Below are 26464 nucleotides of genomic sequence, written 5' to 3' on the forward strand. Positions count from 1 at the left end.
CAAATGTAACATTGTAAATAGGGCTACAGATCTAAATTTTGCCTTAACTGAAGTGATATAGATTAATATCACATATGCATACCGAAGTCTCTAGCTGTAAAGGCGGAACAATAGCAGAACAGTGAGTAAATTGGATACATCTTGAATCAAAAGGGTGTCTCACTGAATCGAATATTCCATGGCAGTAGGAGTGAATAATGCACATAAAGAACCCAACTCGAAGACAGTAGTGGGGGTATGAACTTAAGGTAGTGAATGACCTTTGAGGAACAGGATATTAAACTAAGGTTATCCACTATGTGCATATATGTACGTTAGCAGAAATAACTATTGTTAATGCTGACTTTCATACCGCTTGACACATTTCTGGTCCGGGAGGTCTTGCTCAAACTGGGAGTCCTTATCCCACAACAGAGTCCCTTCCAGTCAGGTTCCGTTTGCCCAAAGCCCTACAGAGGGTTTTGAGGAGCGGGCTGGCCTCACAGGGGATGGCACCCCCGTGGGGAGAAGGGGAACAATGACCAGGTTCGCCACTGAACACACAAAACCACCAGGGAATGGTTTTGAAGAAAAAGGCCCATATATTAGCCATGTAAATAAAGACCATCAGAGAAACCTTTCTTCTCCAGCATGGGGTCTGGCATGGATTCACATGCTCATGAATATTCCCCGTCGTCTGGCTGAGAAAAATCAGTATCAGTTTTGTTTTTGATCTGTCTTTCTTAGTAGTAACCAATCACTGGTCTCTGGGTCATACTGCCCCCAGCCCATGACTGCCCTCTCCCTAAGCCACGACCCTGGCAGCCATCCTCAGATTTTTACCGCACGTTCCAGTGTTGATAGTTCTCGTGCTATAGCTCTCAAGCTTTTACTGCGTTTTGATATTTTTTTTTTCAAGGAGTTTAATCTCATTTTTTCGGTCAATCGAGTCTCAAGCTCCACCGTTTCTACTTCCGATCAACGGGGACCCGTTTTGGAATTTTCTACGCCCCTCAAGGGTGAAGTTTTTGAGTTACGCTTCTTGGAGGATTGCAGAAGTTTCTGAGGCCTACCCCACGGGCATGGCCCAGGAGAAAGGAAGCTCGACACCCGGATCCAAGCTGTGTAGGAACCGTACTGGATGCGGATTACAGAATGTGTTCGAGGACGAGCACTCGAGGTGCCTCTACTGTCTTCACGAGGACAAAACGCACGTGGAGAAGGACTGTGCGTTTTGCATGAACATGTCGGATCGGACCATGAGGGATCGTCGGACCCGTCTCGCCAACTGGCTGGAAGGCAAGAGACCAGCAGGTGAGAAGAAGAAGTCAGAGCGGTCTTCTAAGTCCTGGTAGTGCGCCCCGGCGACGGGGGCCCAACAGACGGCAAAGCACTGCGAGTCCACGGGCACCGGGAGCATTGAACGGTCGGGCTCTTCGGCTGCCGGGCAGGGCGCACCTTCACCGACGCCATCAACCACGAGCCAACGCTCTGGCTCGGGGAAGAAAAAATCCGAGTACCCGGCTAAGCTTCTGGAGAGGCCCCGGTCGATCTCTAAGGAACCTGCCGAAGGGGAGCGAAGCAGTGACCCTCCCCCTAAGGTGAAGGCCTCAAGCGCGCCCAAGGTGGTGAAGGCCTTGATTCAACCGGCCAAGGCCTCTATTGAGGGAGTCGCTGCGGCCCTAGCGAAGCCTGTGGAGGCTACCCCAGTGGAGGCGACCTCAGGGTCCAGAGTTTCCCTGCCTCCGCGGAGGGAATCCTCTTTTAAGCCCATCGAGAAGAACCCCGTGAAGACCCCAGTGGGAAAAGAGGAGGGGGGTGGTGCCCGTTATGAACACTGACACAGCCTCCGAGGAGGAGCTGGTCAAAGTCGAAGAGGGACTCGACAAGAATTTGGAAGATGCCCGGTCTGACGGGAGGGATCCCGACGAGGGGGACGACGAGAGCGAGGGTGGCGACGACGAGGCTCCTGTGGAGGAGGAGCAACCGTCGCGCCCGTCGCAGCCCGAGCCACAGGACAACTTGGCAGCCATTTTGATGGCAATCCAAGCCTTATGCACGGAGATAAGGACGAGATTGCCCCTACCCCTGACGGATGACCCAACTGAACTGGGTTCGTCGGGGAGCCCTCCAAACAAGAGGAGGATGATTCATCCAGCCTCGCCCTTTTAGCCCTCACAACCCTATCAGCCTTTGTCTCTTCCCCGGTCCCGAGGGATGACACGGGAACAGATACGGCCACGACGGGGACGGATGACGACGGTGGTGACGACGGGACTGACCTCCTGTCGCCGATTCCTCGGGCATCCACGCTCAACGAAATTGGCTCCTTCCACGCCATGATTGCCAGGGCATCCAAACTTTTCCAGCTCTGCCCCGAAGAAAAGAAGGAAGGCTTCCTCTACCAACAGTGTGAGGCCAAGAGGAAGACTGTCCTCGCGGTGCTGCTGCTAGATGACATCTGGGACGAGGGACTTGCGCTTCTGAAGAACCCCGTCCACGACGCCTGCCAAGAGGGACCGGTACGAGAAGAAGTACTGGGTCCCCGGCGCCGCCCCCTTGTGCCTGAGAGCACAGCCGACCCCGGATTCGGTAGTCTTGGCAGCGGCCAAGAATAAAGCTGAGCGGGGGGCATCGGCTTCAACTTCCCCACCGGACGGCGAGGGAAAGAAACTGGACGCCATGGGACGACGAGTCATCTCGTCGGCGGCGACGACGATCAAGGCGGCCAACGCCCTAGCGATTGTGGCCTGCTACGACAGGGAATTGTGGTACAAGATCGCCCCACTGTTGGACTTCCTACCGGACAATAAGTGGGCGGAGGCCCTGGCGATCCTACAGGAAGGTGAGGTGGCGTCGGATCACGCCATAACGGTAGCCATGGACATTGCCGACACCGGTTTCCGCCAGTTGGGCAACAGCGTTTTGCCTTAGACGGCGGGGGTGGTTCAAAGCGATGGATTTCCGCCAAGACGTGCAAGCCAAGGTTTTGGACATGCCCTTCGACGGGAACAATCTATTTGGAAAGACAGTGGATGGGTCACTGCAGGCTATCAATACCGACACAGAGATGGTTCGGGCCTTGGGAGTTTTGCAGCAACGACGGCTGCCCTTTCGGAACTCCAGAGGCAAGCAAGGTGCCTCCAAAGGATTCAGCGGCGGCTCCTCAACGTACCATCAGATGGCCGGCTCCTCGTCGCAAGAAGCTTACAGGGGACGACGCAAGTCAGGTGGATCTCGCTGTCGTCGCCAGGGAGGCCAAGGCGGCAAGGCCGCTTCCAAGCAAGACTGAACTGGCCGTTGCGTCGGGCCCCCACCGAAGCACCCCGGTGGGAGGCCGGCTGATGAAGTTCGTCAGCGTGTGGGAGTCCATCTCCACCGACCGTTGAGTGCTGGATGCCCTGGCCCACGGGCACACTCTGGAATTTCTCAAGAAGTGCCCCCGATTCCTCCCGTGGCCAGGAAGGAAAACCACGCCCCTCAACTGCTGTTAGAGGTAAGGGCGATGCTCAAGAAAGGAGACATCAAACTCATCCCAAAGAGGCTCCGGGGCTCCGGTGTATACTCAAGATACTTCCACTTCAGAAAGAAGACAGGAGGATGGTGTCCCATCCTGGATCTGCGTCGACTAAACAGATACATCGAGGCACAGAAGTTCCAGATGGTCACCCTCCAGCACGTGCTGGGCCAGCTGGAGGAAGGTGACTTCCTATCAACGTTGGATTTGGAGGATGCGTACTTTCACATCCCCATACTAAAAGGACACCGAATGTTTCTCAGGTTCGTGGTCCAGGGACGGCACTGCCAGTTCAAGGCCCTCCCATTCGGATTGTAGTCGGCGCCCAGGGTATTCACCAAGTGCCTAGCGCCAGTGGCGGCGCGGCTGCGCCTGCAGGGGATCCACGGCTACCCCTACCTGGACGATTGGCTCATCCGTGCAAGAACAAGGGAACTCGCAGTTGAACACACAGCGAAGACTGTCCAGCTGCTCACGGACCTGGGATTCTCCATGAACTTCCCCAAATCCCACCTGGCTCCGTCACAGGTTGCACTGTTTCTGGGAGCCAGGCTCGATACAGTGGCACGATTGACCTCGCCGTCGGAGGAAAGGATAAAGGCCATCCTGGGCAAGATGCAGAGTCTGCTGGCCACGGACGTGGCCAGGGTGAGGTCCATCAAGTCCCTCCTCGGGATGATGTCCTCGTACATCTACCTGGTGCGCCTTTGCAGGCTTCGGATGCGCCTTCTACAGGAGTTCCTCGACGCTGGTTGGATGCAAGTGACGGGCAGCTTCGAGGACAAGATCTCGCTCAACGAGGTATTCCGCCAAGCAATTCGGTGGTGGGGCACCCGCGTGCATCTTGTGGTGGGCAGAAACTTTCAGATCCCAGCACACCATGTGACGGTGACGACGGATGCCTCCCTGGAGGGGTGGGGAGTGCTCACCGGAGATCTTCATGCGAAAGGCCTCTGGCTCCCGGAGAAGAGGACGCTCCACATCAACATAATGGAGCTTCGAGCAGTGTTCTGGGCCCTCAGGTCGTTTCTCCCATCCCTCAAGGGCAAGGTGGTGAGGATCTTCACCGACAACACCACCACGATGTTCTACATCTGGAAGCAGGGAGGAACAAGATCCCCAGCCCTGTCCAAGGAAGCCCAGGATCTGTGGCACTGGGCCGTTGCCCAGGGGATGTTTCTGGTACCCTTTCATCTGGCCGGGACAAACAACACAATCGCCGACTCGCTCAGCAGAGAGTTGCGCTCGTGCCACGAGTGGGAACTGCGTCAGGATCAAGTGGATCGACTCAACGATGGGGCAAACCCCAGATCGACCTGTGCCAGAGCTTTGCCAGCAGATTTCCCCAGCCGAGGAGCATGGGAGATGCTTTCTCGTTCCCCTGGGACGGCCTGTTCCTGTATGCGTTACCTCCGTTGCTACTGCGACTCATCAACCAGCTCAAGAAGTCCCGTGCAGGATGATCCTCGTTGCACTGGCGTGGCTGAGGCAGATCTGGTTCCCGGACCTTCTGGACTTGTCAGCGTCCCCACCAGTCAAAATGTCGACGGATGCAGATCTTCTCTCCAGAGAAGGAGGCGCCATCCTTCATCACGACCCGGAGTCGCTGAACTTGCAGGCCTGGCTCCTGCAGCACTAGAGTTTGGAGGGTACGATATCCCGGCGGACTGCAGAGAGGAAAGGCCAGGGCATCCTTAACTCTAAAGTGCTACGGACACAAGTGGAAGAAGTTCTCTGTCTGGTGCCATGCACAGAAGATTAACCCTCTATGGATTGCCGCACCGCAAGTGCTACCGTACTTACTGTCGCTGGCCAAAGCTGGACTAGCTCATGCTTCCATCAAGATACATCTGGCAGCGATTTCCCGATACACCAGAACTGCAGGACGGTCATCCCTGTGGTCTCATCGTCTGGTGAAGGAGTTTATGAAACGACTGTTTTGATCGTTCCCGCCGGTGAAGGCTCCAGCCCCGGCGTGGGAGCTAAACGTGGTGCTGACCAGGCTCATGGGCCCACCATTCGAGCCTTTGCATTTGGCTCCGTTGAAGTTCCTGTCGTGGAAGACCGCGTTCCTTGTGGCCATCACCTCTGCACGACGCGTGGGAGAGATTCAGGCCCTATCCTGCAAGCCTCCATACTTCACTTTTCACAAGATGAGGGTGGTGCTGAGGACGCACCCCTCCTTCATGCCCAAGGTGCCGTCAGACTTCCATCTCAATGAGCCCTTGGTGTTACCAGTTTTCTTCCCGTCGCCGGCCGAGAGGACTTAGCTAGAGCGCTGAAGTTCTATGTGGACCGAACGAAGAGTCTTCGGAAGACATCACAGCTGTTTGTGAACTTTGGACCTGTGAACCAAGGGAAGGCTCTCTCGAAGGCTTCCATTTCCAGATGGTTCTCCGGATGCATCATGCACTGTCACCGGTTGGCAAACCGACCGTTGCCCGGCAGTCCGAGAGCCCATTCGACCAGAGCGATCGCTGCTACCACAGCGTTCTTGTCTGGTGTACCCCTGCTGGACATCTGCAGGGCTGCTACGTTAAGGTCGACGCACACCTTCACAAGATTCTACTGCGTCGACCGGGTTTCCAGGGAGGAGTCCAGAGTCGGCCAGGCAGTGCTGCGCAACCTGTTCGCCTGAAGGTGGGCCTGGTGAGGAGGTAAGAGATGCTTAATGTTGAGTCTATGTAATGCTTAATGTTGAGCCTTTGCCACCTCCTGTGGTTGTGCATGTGTGTACTGCTATGTATTCTTATATTCATGAGCATGTGAATCCATGCCAGACCCCATGCCAGAGAAGGAACAAGTTACTTACCTTTAACTGTTGTTCTCCAGCATGGGTCTGGCATGGATTCACATGCGAACCCTTCCTCCTACCCCTCTGCGGCTCTTCACTTGGTCATACTGCCACTTTACGTGCTACCAAATCTGAGGATGGTTGCCAGGGGCACGGCCTAGGGAGAGGGCAGTCATTGGCTGGGGGCAGTATGACCCAGAGATCAGTGATTGGTTACTAATAAGAAAGACAGATCAGAAACGAAACTGATACTGATCTTTTCTTTACCGAGGATTCCCAGCCTGACGACAGGGAATATTCATGAACATGTGAATCCATGTCAGACCCATGCTGGAGAACAACAGTTACAGGTAAGTAACTTGTTCCTTACATATTAACAGGCCCTCGAGGAAGGGAAGAACAGTCCCTTATGGACTGCCCATGCTGAATGTGAGGAATGCAATGGACAAACACAGGAAAGGGGGCGGGCTCACAAGCCTATTTTAAGCCTCTAAGACCCCCCCCATCACACCCCCTGCAAGGAAAGTTCATTTTCGAATACTTTAAGTATCCAATCTTGGGATGATGTAGGTAAGGGTATGAGAGGCTAGGAGGACGTCCTAGAGACCAGTGGAAAAAGTGGAGGTTATTGGTGAGAGGGGAGGAGTGTGAGGGGAGGGTTCTATGTCATTTCATCGACAGCTATTTGTTTTGATGAGTTTTTTAAGAAAACATTTCACAAAAAACCATTGAAAAATGTATTTTTTTATTTTTTGCGGTTCCACTCCCAATCCTCCCTCCCATATAGTTTTTTTTTTAATATTTCTGACACCCTTTATATGGCCTTCCCCCCCCCCTATATTTATTGATGTGCATTTTCGGCAAAAGTTTTCGTTAAAACAAGCCCGTCGAAAAGATTACTGTTGATGAAAGGACGTTGTACCATGATGAGCAGGAGTAACATAGTGGTAGCGGAAGTATTGGTAGTTTTGGGAAGAGTAGAGTGGTAGTGGAGTAGAAGTTGGTAGTAGTGTTCGGTAGTGTCATAAACAAGCAGAACTTACTGTTGCATCTCCGATGCCCCATATCCAGCCGAGGACGACAAGGTGCGATTGGAGCGCGGTGGCGCCTCCCAGCATCGCCTCGGGGCCTGCGTTCTCCGTGAAGGTTGCCATGGCACCTGGGAGAAGCCACGCTGCGTTGGCACCAGCCACAGCTCTAGCACAGAATCTTGGCAGTCACGTGACATGCACAAACAGGGAGCACCGCACAGCATCCAGCGTTTAAGCAAAGAGCACCCAGATAAAGGAGCTTCTCAACAGGTGGTGGTTGGCTACTTTGTTTCCATCGTTCCCATTTTGCTTTGTTTGATTACCAAGCTGTTTGAATCTCTGGCTCTGCTCCCTGGATTTCCCTTTTGGCATTGGCAAACTGTTTTCTTGGACTTGATTCAGCTCATTGGATTGCCTCTGGATATTTTCCTGGTATTGGTGAACTGTTTTGTTCCTTCGGATATTTGTGCCTTCTGGATTTAGTGCCTTTTGTTTTCCCTGGAACCGTTACTCTGGATCCCTTGCCTCTTCTCCTGCATCTCTATTGTGGTGCATTCCTGTCCTGAATAAGGCCTTACCCATTGATGTACCAACCTGGTGTGGGTTCCCCTGGTGCTAGGTAAGAACTGGCTGAAAATCGTGTGTCAAGTGGGGGAAAGGGTGTGTAAAACACTGTTTATAACCACATTGTTTCCCTTTCAGCCACCAAGGACCCGGGCGCAGTATTTCCAGTTTCACTTGTGGTCCTAATGGCTGGCTAGGGAGTCCCTTTAACCTCTCTGGCTGGTACTTGGGAACATCGGTATAAGTTCAACTGGGATTACTGAGCATAAGGGGTAGCAACAGTAATGGACATGATAGTAGCGGTAGAGAGAGAAGTAGCGGGAATAGTCATGGTAATAGGAGCAGTAGGTACAGTGGTGAAGTAGTCATGGTGGCATGTAAGCAGTGGTAACAGCAGAGTAGAAGGTGGAGTAATAGTGAAGAAGAAGGAAGGAGATGGGTGCTATTGGTAGTAGGGTGATAGTTGGAAGTGGAGGAATAGGAGAGTTTTAACATCGAAGGGTTGACCGGAGAGACGGTAAGACAGCCGGAGGAGAACATCTTGGAGACCAGTGTAGTGAAGGGTTCGGTATGAGCGGGTGTGAGAAGAGAGTGAGACCGGGTAAAAGAAGGCACAATCCCTAAAGACTCCCATAGTGTATTAAGCAATTTAGGCTACTCCCTTTTAAATTGGTCTTTCATGATTGCTTAGATGCAGCCCAGAAGGACAAAGATTATGGTGACTGCTGGTGACTCGCCTAACCTTGAATCACCCAAGTCTTAACCTTACTCTCAGGGTGCTTTGTTTTTTTATTTAGCCCAGAGAATACGAAATCTGGGTTTACGCCCGGACTCCAAATTTCAGTTTTCACGTCATCTCTACAGCTGCTTCCTCATACGTCTTTTGATGCGTACTCTGACACCATTTCTGCCTTTCCTTTCTTTCTCGCTCCATTCAAAGGAATGTCATTATTGCTGCAATTTCCTTCTAGACTACTGAAATACCCTATGTATGGGCCTGCCTGACTGCTTGTTACCTCAGCTGTATTATTGTTGCGGCTAGACTTCTAACATGCTAGCGGATGGGTGTGGTGCTCTAAACTTTCAAGGTTTATGTTTAAATTGTAATCTGTTAAGGACATTTAGCCCAGGTGTTTTATTTTTCTTGAACTGTCACAATTGGTTATGTTGGTCAATCCCCATCTTCTAGGGTGTAACCCTTTTTGAATTGGCATAATCTCTTCTGAATGCTTTAGGAAATTTGTCTTCCAGTTTCTAGTATGATCATTTTTCAGGATGTGTACACTTGGCTTTGCAAATCCTCAACTACACTTCAGGGACTTTCTCTCCTGGTTCCAGTATGCAGCGTGTATCACCTTGGCGGCTATATGTGATCTTACCGACCACAATTACAGAGTGGTAAATTTAATCACGGACAAAATACTAGAAAACACCAAATTATTATTATTTTTTTAATTTGGAGGGGTTCCCCTACCAAACCCCTGTTTTTTTTTTTAACCCTTAAATCGCCACTCCAACCTCATCCCGACCCATTTTAACCCCACTACCCTTTATTTAACTAATGGTTGCAGTTTTTTTCAGTTTTATGTTTTAGATATTTTGACTGGTACCACCTTTGCTTTATGAAGAATTTTATACACTTGAGGAACTTCTGATTCCGATTCCAGTATGCAACATGCTTCAATAATGGCTCTTTTGCAAACGCAATAGCGACTTTATCCCGCTGATTCATTGTTAAACCCTTTGAAAAGATCTGCCACAGTTCCTTCATGTAGCGTCTGGGCAGGGACTCCATTTCTGTGTACGTAGGTCCTACCTGCAGCATGCTCTGGGACGTCCTTTGTGGGTCGACAGGGTTCACAACTGCAACCCAAGGGACTCCCTTGCGATCCCAAATTTATAAAGAATTTTTCGAAAGAAAAAAAAAACGGGTGCTCCTAGTGTAGCGGGCCCTCCTGCGGTGCAACCCGCCACACGAGGTCTCCCCAGCCCAGTCCTCACCCATCATGGTGAAGGCTGGGCCGGGGAGGCACTCAGTAGGGGTTGGAGCTGACCGTGACATGGGGCACATGTCACATGCCACGTTCATCTCCAACCGCTTCTTCCTCGGCTTCCTTGCAGCTCACATACAGGAACCAGGAAGCGCTCGCAGCTGGAAGCCTGGAAGGACGGACCGAAGCTGCAAGAAAATTATAATTGTTGTAATATGTGTGTTTTGCATATGTGATGTGCGTGTCAGATGTAAGTATGTGAATGGTGGGGGAATGAGAAGTGATGTGATGTGTGTTTTAGAATGTTCTGGGTGGGTGAACGGGCGTGTGCTTGTGCGCAGAGAATGTAATGAGTGGATGTAAGAGAAAGTGAGTGACTGGTGGGTGAATGAGAAGTGATGTGATGTGTGTTTTTGAATGTAGTGGGATGGTGGGTTGGTGGGCGGGTGGATGTGTGGCTGTGTTTAGAATGCAATGGTTTGCTGTAAGAGAAGGTGTGAGTGACTGGTGGGTGAATGAGAAGTGATGTGATGTGTGTTTTTGAATGTTCTGGGTGGGTGCCTGTGGAGAGAATGCAATGAGTGGATGGGTTTGTGCCTGTGTAGAGAATGCAATGAGTGGATTAGATTGTGTGTTTGTGAGTGAATGAGTATGAATGTGGTAGTTTGTGTTTGAATGTCCTGGGTGGGGTTTGGTGTGTGCCTGTGTGGTGAATCCAGTGTGAGGGAGTGAGAGAGGAGATGTATGGGGAGTGACCGGTGGGTGAAGGGGGATGCATGTATGTGTAAGGCCCCGGGAAACTGGGATCACTGGAGCGTTTTTGCCACATCCTTTATTGACTTTGCATGTTTTACTGGTATTTTTGGGCGAAGGCAAATTCATGTCTGCCATCCCCTGGTTAGACTGGCATTGTGGTGCTGTCAGTCTAGCCATTGCTTACTGTGGCATGACATTTATTACTCGGCATCTTTAAAAAAGCAAGCATAATAAGTAGTGTTACCTTTCTAGATTGATGGTTTGGCGTAGCGGCCTGTATATTCACTGTAGCATGACGTTTTATTAACTGATCATCTATGATGAATCAAGCAAGAAAAGTGTTCTTATGGGTCTATATTGGTTTACATTGGAACCAGTTTGGACAGATTTTCCTATTGTGACATGTCACTTTTAATGGCCAAACCAACGGGAGTATGTACTTACATAGGAGTACTGGCATATATTGGCAAAGCCAGTTTTGTGCCCAGTGCCAGTAATGATACTATAGAAAAATGTCTTAAAGCGAACATAAGTATTCTCTTATATCGTAATACTAGCGTATGTTGGTGGAGCCAGCATGGAAATGTATGGGCACAGCCAGCATACAAATGTTTTTTTATACTGGCATACATTGCAGGGACCAGCATGATAATGCATTGGGAAATGCCATGTGCACGTTTGGTGACTTACATCTATTGTACTTTTTTTCATGATTTACCCTACACCCTACAAAACCGTTTGTTGGCCATTTACCCACATTTTCCCAGAAAGTGTGCTTTGGAATGCACCATTTTAATCCATTATTCAAAGCATTTACTCTTGGGAGGGAGGAGAAACTACCCCAACTCCCTCCCCCACCCCCAACCCATTTACGTTAGTTCAGGCTCACTTGCTATGCTCAGTCACAGTCACATACTTGTTGCAAATATTTACACCCTGCAAAAAAATTACTGCGCAGCCACCATTGGGTGGCTGGTATATTTTTGGACCAGGCACCGCCCCCTTCTCTCTTTTACGTTAAAGATTTGAGCTTTGATTGAAAAACAGATTTACTTTTCACTTGCAGTAGTGCATGCTACTGCAGCGCCATAATAATCATGGACATTCCGCCAACTTCACAACTGATAGCTTTAATGGCCTCGGGGGCAGGCTGTAAGATGCGTTAACTGCCTACTGCCTGTTGGTAATGCCCCCGCGTAGTTCGGGACAATTACTTGGGAATAGCAGGCAATTACTTCATTGTACACCCCCCAAACACTGTTATTGCTTAAATGTGGTTCTTGGTGGGCTACAAATCTATCATCTTGATGTATATTCTCCTAAAACACTCATTGCGAGGGGTAATGTAATGCTTTGCATGTGCTGGCGAATACATAGGACAAGAGAACGAAAATATTTTCTTTAACTAAAATATTTTTTCCATCCTTAGGACTCTAAAAGGGAAATTAGCAAAACAGTATCCAGATGCCTTTAGCAGTAAGTGTTTATCTTTTCCTACATTTTGGATAGTTATGAAAGTATTTTTTTTTTTATTGGATTTATATTGCCACATCTACCACATACCCCTACTGGCATATGACTAGGTTTAATGTATGAAATGTAAATTGCAGGACCATTTTCTGAGGCTATGAATGAATCCTATACATGCTTTTTATGTATCTAGTTCACAATCAAAGTTCTACAATGCAGGAATGTCTTCCCTTTTAAAATATATGCCATTACCAACCACTGCACTTGCAAGTGTGCGGAGCGACAATTATGTATGGCATGAATCCAATCATACATGACATGCCCCATTCCATTGTGAGATATAAACCAGTCCCGATTTTAACTTTGCATTTTGGGAGTTATAGTCCTAGGTTTATAATGAAAAAAACCAGGACTACAAGTTCCAAAAAGCACAGTTAAAGCCAGGACTCGAGTAGCATCTCCCGAACATAATAGGGCATGTTTGTCCAAAGATTTTGAGCATCTGGTAGTCCATCAGTATAAAAAAATGGACACTGGGAGTCATGTGGTGTTTATGTTAATTTACAATGAATCCTTATAGGTAAAAGGTATTTAACTTCAAGGCCTTTGAGGGCCATAGTTTTTTGTGTGGTTTGTCAATGGCAGTTGGGGGTCAGGGGAGTATGTAGCATTTGGACTATTATTAAGGGTGATACACATTTATCATTGGCTTACAACCGGTGTTTTCACAGCAAGTATATATGGTTTCTGCTTGCCAGGCTGTATGTTAACGGGTCTACATATAAGTGGGTGGTTGCTATATCTATTATCCAAAATTATATCATTGCACAAGTTTAGTTTCTTGTTGATAGTTTGTAACCACACAGCAGCCCAAATTAGGTGAATCGTTATGTATATGTGTTCCAGAACGTTCTTGCATGGAGGCTCTGGAACCTGTGACGTCATTGAGACGATTGGCATTTGAGAAGCTGGACATCCAGCCTGCTGCAGTCCCCAATTAATAAACCCACCTTAACTTATCTGCGCAAGTCCATCCACAACATTTTGGTGAGGAGTGGGCACCTGGGGACGGCAGCGGCAACCTCCCTGTGCACACCATCGTGCCATGCATTCCAGCCTTGAAGGCAAGGAGCAGAAAGATTGGAGCATTCGGAAGGGAGGCAAGGTAGGAGACTCCCATGTCAGCGTGCCGCCGCGCCCAAACACCATATGGCGTTGTTATGTCGTTTCAACAGGGAAAACTATTTAGGCTAAGCAGAGAGCTGATCACAGCTCATTGCGCATGCGCACGCATCACCCAGGCTTCCGAACAACAAGGAAGGGTTGCCTCGGAAACAAGTGCGCGCGCAGGCAAACTAGGCCAGATTGAGAATCGCGCTTGGGGAAAGAGACGCCTTCTTCACAACTAGAACAAAGAAGAAAGTTTCAACCCACAGGTCTCTGGAAACCTGCACATTACTTATAGTTGTCAGAAAAAAGCAAAAAAAAGCAAAAGGGAATCCCACTGGCTGCCAACAATTAAACATTGTCACACTGCATGCAAAGCAAAAAAAAACAAAATGAAGAATGCAACAAGCTCCAACAACCAATTACAGCATGCAGAAAGTCACTCCCCCCATGTTCCTTTCTTTCCACCCCCGGAGAACCTCCAATACCTTGGGAACAATTAACAGATTAATTTCAAGTGTACCTATGGGACATAGGTGGCGCAAAATGTAACTGACCTCCAGGAAGCCTCATCATGAATGTCTGGGCAGTGAGGAACTGCGTATCTTCCGTACGTTACCAGATGCAACGCCACAGGAAGGAGGCGGTAGAGAATGTGGTGGTGGGGGGGGTGATGCAGCCACCTCATCACACAAGAGATATGATTCGGCTATGGCAAAACTGGAACGCCATTTTAGCAATAGACAAATGTTGTTCTTGTGCGCTATAATTTTTTCACAAGGAAACAAAACAAGAGAATCAGTCGACCAATACATAGCGCCCCTAAGAGGGTTAATAGCAATTTGCAAGTTTACTGGACTGGCATATCAATATTTCGGGAGAACAATTAGTGTTGCACACAGCAGACCCACACACCCAACAACGCTTATGGCAAGCAAAGGATCCCACTCTTGAGCAGGCAATAGATCACCAGAACAATGGAATTGGTGAATACATGTATCAAAGAAATTCAACAACATGACTAATCGTCTTCAACAGAGAAAGTACAACTTGTGGCAAAGGATCAAGAGAATGAGAATACTGAAGTGGCTATGAATGATAAGAAGGGGCCCACATTCTATGAAAACAAAAGTGAATTGGCTTGAAAACCCCAGCAGAGTAAACAATCATCCAAATTCTAGATGTTATCGTTGTGGTTGTTTCAGACATGCTGACGGCACGAAAGAGTGACCTGCTAGCACCATGGAATGTTACAAATGTGGCTTATTGGGACTTTACGGGAGAGTTTGTAGAAACTCGCTTGGAAAAAACACAAAGAAAGGTACCGGCAAAGCCCTAGAAGAGATGGGAGGACCGAACAGCCTTCTGACCATTGTACAAGAGAGAGAGAAAAGCCCACAATTATTTTGTTAATCAACAGTAGCACAAAAGAAGGCCCACGTGAGCATTAAGAGGTAAATGGCTATACCCTAGAAATGATGATTTACACAGGTTTTTCTTACATCATGATGGATTGCGATATATATACCAACATCCTAGGTGAAGATTTGAAAGATCTAAGATACACTAATGTCATAGCTGTTGGCTACGGCAAAATCCCCATCTGCATTCTTGGTTACAAGTGGTTTCAACTGAAATTTAGGGATGGATGCACATATTGCAAGTTATATGTAGCACAAAAAATGGATCCTCCATTGTAGGATGGGAAGAAAAATCTACTTTACGTATGAAGATACATCCAGGAGAGGTCCAACCCATCTTAAGCATCAATGAACATGCATCTCTCCCTCTCAAGATAGCATATTGAGTAGGTTTCCAGAGGTGTTCACTAATACCATTGGAGAGCTTGAAGGATTTCAACATCGTATAATACTGAAGAGAGACGCTAGACCTATTGTACACAAAGTACGCAATATACCAGTTGGCACAAAAGATGCTCTGCAAGTGGAGCTTAGAAGGTTGTGCAACAAACAAATGGTTGAACCGATGGAATCCTCTAAGTTGTTGGCCGCCATTCTTATTGTTCGAAAACCAGACAACAGCATCAGAATGTGTGTAGACCTGAGCGATCTCAACTCCAGCATATGGATCGACAGGCACCTACTTCCCAACATTAATGAGATGCTGCTGACTATGAAACCAGCGAAGATATTCATGACTCTCGACTTGTCGTCGGCTTATCAGATTGTACTTGAAGAGCAGTCTAAACACCTTACCTCCTTTGTGACACCTTTAGGGGCATTCAGATTTATGCAAATGCCGTTCGGTTTAGCATCAGCGGCTGCTGTCTTCCAGAGACTTATGCAACAGTTGTTCGGGGGCGTAGAGGGAGTTTACTACTTCCAAGATGATATATTGATTGCGGCCATGACTGAGGAGGAACACAATGCAAAGTTGTTGTGAGTACTACAAACCATTTGTGACAGAGGACTGACTCTCAAGTTAGAAAAGTGCAGGATTAAAGTAACAGAGGTGACGTATCTAGGGCATGTTACTACTCAAGATGGGATAAAACCTAAGGTCAAATTAGTGGAAACAATATCAAAAATATCTGCAGCAATGAATAAAGACCAAGGTTTTGTTTGCATTTTTTGAGCAGTTTGAGTCTTTTTTTTTCTGCTTGACTGAAGGAGGAGGAGCATTTCATACAAGGAGCCTGACACACCGCAGAGCGGTGCAGAGTCGGTGCTGAGTCTTTGGGAGTCTTCAGGAGACTGAGCGGAGAGAGTGTTCTCTCCCAGAGCAGACCTGCTAAATTTGAAACAATCAATCTGCAAAAAAGGCACAGAGCTAGACACCGCCCGGTGTTAGAAACAGTCACCCGCACTGATGCATCACCATTGCTAGTGTCGTCCCTGTCACCATGCCAGTTGACGTGTTGATCGTCTAAATTGAAAAAAGGACAAGCCAAATGTAAACAGAGAAATGATCAAGAACTAACGGAAATGGATTTGCATGAGAAAGATGCAAGAACTGCTGCGGCAAAATTCGTAAAACGGACAGAGCAATCGAAATGTCAGTGTGATGCACAGAAGGATGAACATAATACACCAATTCCAACGACAATGGTTGAACTGCAAAATACGCTGATGGCAGCCACAAGCCATACTTTAAAACCATTCTTAAAATTGTATGAAACAATCAGCGACACCATGCAAGCCCAGGCAACATTGATATCCCTAATACATACTAAGCAAATCTTCATGGAAACATTCATTACGAAGATTGAAACTAGATTAGACACTGAAGCGGAATCAACACACCATTGGTAGTGCCGTCTGTTTGACATTGCAAGGATGGACCGATCTTGCAAAGAACAAATAACAACAGCGTTAATTAAACTGCTAACCTCTAAACAGCACGATAAAATGGAAAAACAAGATAATAATGCGGAAAGTGTACCGAGCAGGCCACAAGACTTAAACCAAACGATAGAGGATATAAAGGACAAGAAAAGAAAGCCTCTCGAGAAAACAAAGGCAACCATCAAAAGTCCGGCAATGACCCAACAAACAAAAACAAAAAAAACAGGCACCTTAGAGCTTAATGCCAGTCGGGATGCCTCGAAAAGAAGTTGCGAAGGACACAGGAGTCCAATTATGCACACACAAAAAACAGCAGAAAGTGAATGAAAATACTAACCTAAGGAATAAATATATTCAAACTAAAACCAGACATCAAAAACCGCAACGTACAACAAATGAAGCAGAATCCTTCCCAATATTCGATAACGCCAGGAAAATGGCAAATAACTTAAACCAAGGACAAACAGATTCCTTAGAAAAGCGCAGGGCCCTCTTTTTGTAGCTTTAGTGTTTGTTTTTCTAACAATGCCTTCAAGCTCCATCAAATTACCAGTGCAAAGGAAAATCAACTAGAACACAAAGATAAAAGCAAACACTGAGAATCAAAGATAAGAGACAGCACACAATGACCAAACAAAGGAGCAATTACTAGAGGAAAAGATACAATTGGACTTACTGATTAACCTATCCACATACTCTGAACAAATATCTGTAATTGTAATAGAGGAAAGTATGACCTTGTCAGAAGAATCTGCATCTCTATACATTATTGATGAATATGAAGGACACACCAAAAATACGAAAGATGATATCCTTTCATGTGAAGACATAGCAGAAAATGTAATAGACTGGACAGAAGAACAATCTTTGACCTCTAATGAGGCTTATGACTATGACATTGAAATAACACTGAATACTATAAAAAGTACGCAATTCAGGGAAACTGCCAAATCGGGACCCCGAGAACAAGGTACGAAGAGTAATGCAGTAGTTCCAAAAACAGAAAAGACCAATGAATATTTACAACTACCAACTTTTATTGATCCATGACCGCACTTAACAAAAAGTATGCTCAATGTACAGAGAATAACTGAACACAACAATGGATTCATCTTATATAGAACTAATCTGTTAGGACTAATACATGCGATACCATCGCTCCACATGATTAAATCGGAGGACATCAAAATAGTAGAATTCAAACAAGATGAAAGTACGGACTCGATAGAGATACAATTTAACTTGAGACAAGTCGCAGATACTGTGATGAAATATGTGAAGCAATTTAGACAACTGGGCTTCAAATGCACATAAAATTATGACAGTAACTACGCACCTTTCCCATCACCTGGAGAAATAGATGAAGAATCTAGATACCAGGCCTTCAATACGAAGGTCTTCAAAAGACCAGTACTCCAAATGAACACTCAAAAAGAAACACAAGGGAACGAAGAAGTATAACAAGATCTCCAAATAACAAAAGAACAATCCATGGACCCAGTGCTCCAGATAAGATTTTGAGGTGGGAGTATTTTAAGCATGCTTTTTCACATTAGAGAGTAAATACAATATCAAGAGAGTGAAAATGTGTTTTCTCCTCTGCAAGAGAGTAAAACGTATCCAACACATACTATCGAATAGTATATTTTAAAGCGCAATATGCAGAGAGGTGATGGAAGTCTTTCTTGAAAGTAACAGCTTTAAAGTTTTACTGCCTTTTTTTCCAAGTACATTTTTCTGAACAAATACAGTAAAACGTTAACACTGCCAGCTTCGGGGAAAGGCTTCCCTCGCCTCTCTGCCTAACAAAATGCAAGTGCACACATCCAGGGGTGCACCTAGGCTAAAATTTAGGTTGGACTAACCCTTCAAATGTTGGGAGGGGCACCAACTTCAGAGACGATGGAGAAGTGGCAAACTTACTTGTGTAGGGGCATCTAACTACATTACTCATTGTAATGAGACTATTCCAGTGCAGCTTCAATGTTACAGAGGAGGGAGGCAGGGGGAGAGGCTGCAAAAAGACAGGCGACTACAATTTACTATGCCTGACGGCAATTGGGGTAGTGCCGGAGATTACAGAAGGGAGGGAGGGCGGTGTAGGGAGGGGCGGAGAGACGCGGGCGGGGGGAGGGGAAAGGATGCAAGGCAGGAAGGGGGCGAGGGGGAAAGGGAAACATCAGAGGGCAGGGGGGTGAGAGGTGGACTTTAAGAGAAAAGGGGGGACGGGGAGAGGAGGGGACTGTAAGAAGGGAAGGGTGGAGAGGAGGGTGCCCTGAGGGAAAAAGGGCCCAGAGGGGGCACACAGACACGCTAGGGGGGCGTAGTAGGGGCACACAGGCACACCGGGGGAGCAGAGGGGGCACACAGATACACCCGGGGGGCAGAGGGGGAACACAGACACACCCGGGGGGCAGAGGGGGAACACAGACACACTCGGGGGGGGGGGGGGGGGGGCAGAGGGGGCACACTGACACATTTGGGGGCAGAGGGGAAACAGACACACTAGGGGGCAGTGGGGGCACACATGGGGGGGCAAAGGGGGCACACTGACACATTTGGGGGCAGAGGGGGAACACAGACACTGGGGGGGCAGTGTGGGCACACAGGCACAATTCGGGGGCAGAGGGGGCACACACTCATTCGAGGGGCAGTGGGGGCACACAGGCACACTGGGGGGGTAAGGGGGCACAGCCACAGGGGTGGAGGGGGAACACACAGGCGCATTTGAGGGGCAGAGGGGGAACAAAGACGCATTCGAGGGGCAGAAGGGGCACACGGGCACACTGGGGGGCAGTGGGGGCACACAGGCACACTGGGGGACAGAGGGGGAACACAGACACATTCGAGGGGCATAGGGGGCACACAGACACATTCGAGGGGCAGAGGGGGCACACAGACACACTGGGGGCAGAGGGGGCACACAGGCACACTGGGGGGCAGTGGGGGCACACAGACACTTAACGGGGGCAGAGGGGGAACACAGACACATTCGAGGGGCAGAGGGGGCACACAGACACACTGGGGGCAGAGGGGGCACACAGACACATTCGAGGGGCAGAGGGGGCACACAGACACATTCGAGGGGCAGTGGGGGCACACAGACACATTCGAGGGGCAGTGGGGGCACACAGACACATTCGAGGGGCAGTGGGGGCACACAGACACATTCGAGGGGCAGTGGGGGCACACAGACACACTGGGGGGCAGAGGGGGCACACAGACACACTGGGGGGTAGAGAGGGAACACAGATGCATTTGAGGGGCAGAGGGGGAACACAGATGCATTTGAGGGGCAGAGGGCGCACACAGGCACACTGGGGGGGCAGAGGGGGCACACAGGCACACTGGGATGCAGTGGGGGCACACAGACACATTCGAGGGGCAGTGGGGGCACATGGACACATTCGAGGGGCAGTGGGGGCACACAGACACATTCGAGGGGCAGTGGGGGCACACAGACACGTTCGAAGGGCAGTGGGGGCACACAAGCACATTCGAGGGGCAGTGGGGGCACACAGACACATTCGAGGGGCAGAGGGGGAACAGACGCATTCGAGGGGCAGAGGGGGAACACAGATGCATTTGAGGGGCAGAGGGCGCACACAGGCACACTGGGGGGGCAGAGGGGGCACACAGGCACACTGGGATGCAGTGGGGGCACACAGACACATTCAGGGGCAGTGGGGGAACACAGACACATTTGAGGGGCAGTGGGGCACACAAACACATTCGAGGGGCAGTGGGGGCACACAGGCACTTAGGGGAGGCAGTGGGGGCACACAGGCAGTTATGGGGGGGCAGTGGGGGCACACAGGCACATACGGGGCAGAGGGGGCACACAGACACATTCGAGGGGCAGTGGGGGGCATGCATACACTTATGGGATGGCATAGCGGCGTACCTTGGTGGACAGGGGTAGACAAGGCCCACTCGGACACTCCTGGCCCTGTGAGGAGGGCAGACCAAGCCTGCCGGCCTCCTCATTGGCCCAGTTGTAAGAGGCCATGCCCAATCACAGGCACCCAGCGTTGAAAACAAAAGCACACCAGCGCTGATGGAAGGAAACTGCCATCTTGGAATGGTCATGCCTAGTGGGGTCAGTGAGGCCAGCACACAAAAAAGCACATCAGCAGACGCACGACTCTGCCAAAATTCTCAAAAAGTACACAATCATAACATGAAGCAGATGCCACACCTCAGAGTTCAATTTAGCCAGAGTCACAAAGTCCACTGTGGCGCCATCGTGCACTGGAACATAGAGCCCAGAAGGGGGCTTACCTACAGATGTTAATGCAGGGCCTCAGGATGTGAAGAGGAACGCATTGTTCGCTCTGGTCGCTGTAGAAGAAGGAAATGAAAGCTAGCATTTGCTAAATATGTGTTCCAGCGCCATCTACTGGAATGAAAGAATAGGGGAATTCTCAACAAAGTACTGTGGCCAGCCTGCGTAAATGGTCCGAAAATAAAAATAAAATGTGGCGTATTTACATTATTTTAATGCGTAAAAAGCAGCAATACGCTCCTTATCCAGGGTCCAAATAAGGAGCATTATGACAAAACGAAAGGTACTCCCGATTCATCCTTTCAAGAAGGTGATTGGGTGTATGTCAAGAACCCAAAAAGGGTGTTGAAAGGGTTATCAAAATACTGTGAACCTCAGCGAATAAAAGATGTGGGAAGGAAAAGTGTTTGACTGGAGAATGGCACCAAATGGTCAACTGACTATCTTGTCTGTGCTCCAAAGACTATATCCGATTCTGTGTCTCCAAAGAGTACTGATTCAACTGCTCCAACTACCTGTGGAAAGTGGTCAGGAAGTGGCTCAGGTGGTGACATCTTTGTGCCGAGATCAAGTGGGAACACTGCCTTGGCAACCAACGATGAAGGCTCATCCAACAGAGAGAGAAGAGTAGTCCCTTGTCGCAGCAAAGATTATTTTTATTATTGGTGTGGGTTTTTTTTTCCTGGTTACATGGCTTCCTATGTTTTCCTTTCACCCTCCCTCCTCCTTAAGTTCCCCATTCCTCTGTTTAATATTTGTGGGAGGGAGATGTTATGTGCATGTGTTCCAGAGCGTCCTTGCATGGAGGCTCTGGAATCTGTGGTGTTATTGAGACGGTTGGCGGTTGAGAAGCTGGACATCCAGCCTGCTGCGGTCCCCAATTAATAAACCCACATTATCCTATCTCTGTGTCCGTGAGTCCATCCACAACAATTGTCAATGGGACATGGCGTAAACGTGTACACAAATATATTCTTAACCTTTTAACTGCCATGGTTTTTCCTCTCCAGTGCCAAGGCCTTTTTTGGTGATTTCGGTATTTCGCCATGTAAATCCTTCTAACATTTTCTCCTTCATTAACCCCTTAAGTGCCAAGGACGACATATCTTAGGGGTTAAAGGAAACGTTGCGTGTATTGAAGCTGAATTGTATGGGCTTTGGGATAAAACTGGACTTTGCCAATAAAGAGGTGTGAATTCACAAGTAAAGCTCAAGCATAAATAAACAAACCTGTTATAGTATGTTAAGTGGATTGAGCGCCAATGACCTGTATCTCTCATCTTCTTGTCAAATGTTTAAAATACGGGAAACGTCGACTGCAGAGTTTGATTACATGAGAACCTATGAGTTGCATAATCATAGTGGTTATTCAGGCAACAAAACAATTTAATTTGTTGTGCTGAAATGTAAATGGCCATTCTGTCTAAACACTTTAAAAGTGCCTGTTATTTTAGATTGTCTTGTACACACTCTGACAAGATTTTAATCTTAAAAATAAGTCTACAAACCTTTTTTTGGTTTTGTGAGTTTGTATCTTGGCAACGTTTTTGTGGAGAAATTAAAGCCAATGTATTTTCCTTTGTTTACAGCTTAACGTTTGAACACAACTAAGATGGACCGATAGGGAAAATTTATTTAGAATTTTAACTATTTCAAAGCAAATTTTCTACTTTTCTAATGAGCATGCGACTAAGTAGTTATCGGTTCTAGTTGTACCAAATGGTCTTATAATGATCCCTCCTGTGAAAGAATGTTGCTAATTATATTTTCTTCCTTTTTCAGATGTTCATGAATCGCCAATTTTGGAAGACGATGATGATTTCGATCCAGTTCCAAGAAGTGTTGCTACCACTGTTGCCACTTCTGAGCAAGGCACAGAGTCTTGTGACACCAGCCCTGACATCATTCCACCCACAATGAGCCAGGATTTCGAGGACTTGTCACTGGGACAGTCTGATACACCGTCTGTTAATGGCCACAATCTGACAGATGAAGAAACGCAGGAGCAGGACTAGAAATAAAATAACCCTTCCCCTCCAAAATATAAAACAGAAACAACTTAATTTTAAGGCCGCGTAGAGAACTGGCTAGTCTTTATTTTTCTGTTTTCCTATTATCTAATTGTCTTTCACCTTCCTTTACTCCTGGCTATGCTAGTGAAAGGAGATCCTTTCTGGTTCAGTGCTTGAAGGGAACCTCTATCCTTTATTAAACAGGCTGGTATTTCCCTCCACAGGGTGTTTCGTTTTAGCCACACTAGGCTGGAGATAATTCATATCCTAAAGAAGGTCCAAGATCTGAGCTACTTAGTACTTTGGTCCTGAAGGAGAGTCCTCCTCTATGAAGTGTTGAACCAAAGGTGCATTGTAAGAGGTTAAACCTGCCCTCCACAAACCCCAACAGTCCTAACATAGGGGGCAAGTTGGGACCGCTGTAGTTGGAGAGCAGTACATTCAAAAGTAAAGATGTGTTACTGAATATACATAAAGAATATGAATTGCACATTTTCAATAGTCTTGTGCAAAGTTAGCAAAGCTGTTTTGTCTACTCTTCTTGTTTGCTAGATTTGAAATCGCCAGAGATGATTTAATTCTGATGCATATGAAAAAGTCAACTTCCACCTTAGAGTATAGTTCAAAATGCAATCCAAGTAATTTGCAATAACTGCAAGCAGCTCATCAAGATGATCATGTTTTTGTTTGTTTTGCCTCCCTCCTAGAGCCTTATCTTGTGTATCTTGAAGGCATATAAATCAACTAACTTATGCAGATAAAGTGTACATTTGGTGCAGAATAAGGTACTGATGAGCATTTAATCCAGAATGAGGTTTATTAACATGACGGCATGTATGCTGACAGTCAACACAACGCACTGACCTGAGATAAAGCATGTATTTTTCTGATTGTTTGGCCGTACAAAATCCAGTTTCTGTTAAAAGGCGAGTGCTCTTAAGTAATGGTCCTGAGCCACGGTCTAGAATGGTTAACCGCCTAAAGTCTCCTGATAGGTTGTTAATTCTGCAATGAATGCTAACCATCTACCGTGTGTAACAAAGGATAACGGGGTATCCAGGAAAGAGTGCGCTGAGGCTTAGAAAATTGTTAGAGTGACTAACTAGTCTAATTATGTGGTGACTGTTGCGGTTATGGAACTACTAAGTTACCCCAACCTAGACTAATACAAGAGACAAATGTGTTGTTCTATTAACATGTGCTGTCACATGAAACATTACAATGAGTTCATATATGTGAAACTGTATTTATTATTTGATGGTCATTGTTGATTTTGCCACTTGTGCCAACACGTGTTTAGACCAATTTGGTCTTCTTCAGGCCAAAATCAATATCCTATTTGGAATATTAACAGTCTATTATTGATGATGAAATTAACAAAATAAATCACATAAAGTCCATCTGTACCCCATTTGCAAGAAACAATCATCAAACAAAATGATAATGTTTACATGTAAATAAAACAAAAATAAAATGTTGGGAGAAGAAAAAGTAAGAAGAGGAAGAAGGGGAGACAAAAAGAGAGATGAGAGACAATCATTGTTGAATAAATTATAAAACATGTTATACATTGGTTTCTTGAGTCTAGTAGAGTGTCATTTATGGAAATCAAACCCCAATGTATCTCAAAGGTTAAATGCACAACATTAATAAATTAGTGATGATGAAAATCCCATCTATGAAACATAACCTAAAATAATCTAAACAAATCTGATAAAGCCAAAAAACTAGTTCATATGCTGGAATACTATCATTAAGTTATTGAATAATAACTGGAAACAATATGAGCTTCAACGTGACATAACATAACTGATGTAGTCTTTTGAGAATGGCAAATCGCTATAGAGGATGCTGTAAGGCCAACTGATACATAGGTGAGATTGAAATTGGGGTCGCTCTGTGAGCGTTCTTTGGACTGTGTCATAGCTCACAAACATCAATGTAAAAATAAATGAACAGAGATGTGTGAAACAAATGCGCCTTGGGATAATGTATGTGCCCTTAATTAATTACCATAAGTGTTCTTAAGTGTGTACATCACTTGTGATTACCTTGTTTAGTGATTCCACTTGAGAATGGATATGTTAAATGTAAGATGTGTAAGAATATAACTTGATGAGGATTGCCGGCTAGTCAGCACCGCAGGGTGCAAATAAAATGCTATCTTCAGTTCAAAAAAGTAAAACCTTGAATCATCGTGGCAGTCGCCACCTCCGCAGTCGAGCCACACGTTGACAGACTGTCTCAAAAATGTGTGAAACTCTGTCAGTTACGTGTTCTGTGCTGCCTGCAAACCCAAGCAAGCGCACAGAATGAATAATCCATACAATGTAAATGTTTAAAAAGTGAAATGCACATGAGCGCAGTGAAATGAAAAAAGAACAAAAAGTCTATCCTTGTTACCTGTAGTGGGTTGGTGGTTCCACATACAGACGTCCTGCTGTGTCATAACAAAAAGGTCCTTCCTACGTCCTTTTTATATTCAGAGCTACCTGCAAATCCAAGCAGGCACACTCAAAAAACTGCCCAATGCAGTGAGGTGTGATCAGTGAAGCATCAAGTTTGTAAAAGACTCAAGTTAAAGAAATATAATTTTTTATTTTACCTGATAATGGTTGTCAAAATGCGCATGTAAGCGTTCTTCTGCGTTCCAGACGGGATTTTCTCGTGTCCACTGTTACCACTGAACTGGGGACTCCCAGCCGTTTAAGATGAGTAGCAATACCCTCGGGATGGATGGGGATGCATATTTCGTATGATGTCACCATTCATCCTGGTCATTCATTTTCTTTATTTCATCTGGAATCGCATTCAAATGGCTATCATATTGACTTGGATGTAGGTATGGTTTCCTTAATGGATACTTCACTACCCATATTCTCTTAGGTATAGGCATTCTTACGAGTACTGCACAGAGTTGTTGCTGTTCTTCTTGCCTTCTGATTGGTGTAGTATATGTCACATACTTTGGTTCATACTTCTCAAGTAATGTAGGCAGGGTAGGTGGAGTAGGGGTACTTGGCTCCTCCTCCACACTCCCCCCTCTGGGCGATTTATCGACCACTCTCACATCTTCTTCCACATCTAGACATCCTCGTCTGAAAATGTGCTTCTTACGGATCCATATCTTTATGACTGCCTTCAGGCATCCAGCTGTTTTCACATGCTTATCTTTGTTCCATGTCATGAGCGTGCATTGTCAACTCGGACTGCAGTAGATCCATCTTCCCACATAATTACTGTGGTCCTTTGGATACAGGAACTTTGTTCCCTCAGGTGCATGGATGCAAGACTTCACAAAGTCTCTGATCTCTTCATCAGTCAAGTCTTTAGGCTTCCATCCTATCATAATCTTCACCCGTATGGCTTTCTTTGCCGTCTTCTTACACTGCAGGATTATTATCATGATCACACAGAATCCAAACATCACTAATAGCAACGCTCCAAGAAATGTGAACCTATCGCCCATCCATTGTGGAACCCAAGAGAAGAAATTTCCAAACCAGCTGTCATCAACAATATCTTCTACTTCTTCTATCATCTGACCATGAAGTTTCGTCCGCATGTTTATGGCCTCTGTCAAAGTTCCATTT

General features: G+C 46.9%; 1 protein-coding gene across 2 annotated transcripts in view; it reads left to right on the forward strand.

Annotated features, from left to right (window-relative positions):
• The window catches only part of KXD1 (KxDL motif containing 1), a 197248-nt gene extending 172804 nt beyond the window's left edge, over positions 1–24444 (forward strand). For both annotated transcript variants that reach the window (XM_069649290.1, XM_069649291.1), the window contains exons 4-5: positions 12062–12108; positions 22642–24444. In XM_069649290.1, coding sequence (XP_069505391.1) covers positions 12062–12108; positions 22642–22874 — 280 coding nt within the window. In that variant the 3' untranslated portion in view covers positions 22875–24444. The remainder of the gene's footprint in view (positions 1–12061; positions 12109–22641) is intronic.
• The last annotated feature ends 2020 nt before the right edge of the window (positions 24445–26464 follow it).

The sequence above is a fragment of the Ambystoma mexicanum genome, chromosome 1p (genome assembly GCF_040938575.1).
Source record: "Ambystoma mexicanum isolate Mex_15411 chromosome 1p, UKY_AmexF1_1, whole genome shotgun sequence".
NCBI lineage: Eukaryota > Metazoa > Chordata > Amphibia > Caudata > Ambystomatidae > Ambystoma > Ambystoma mexicanum.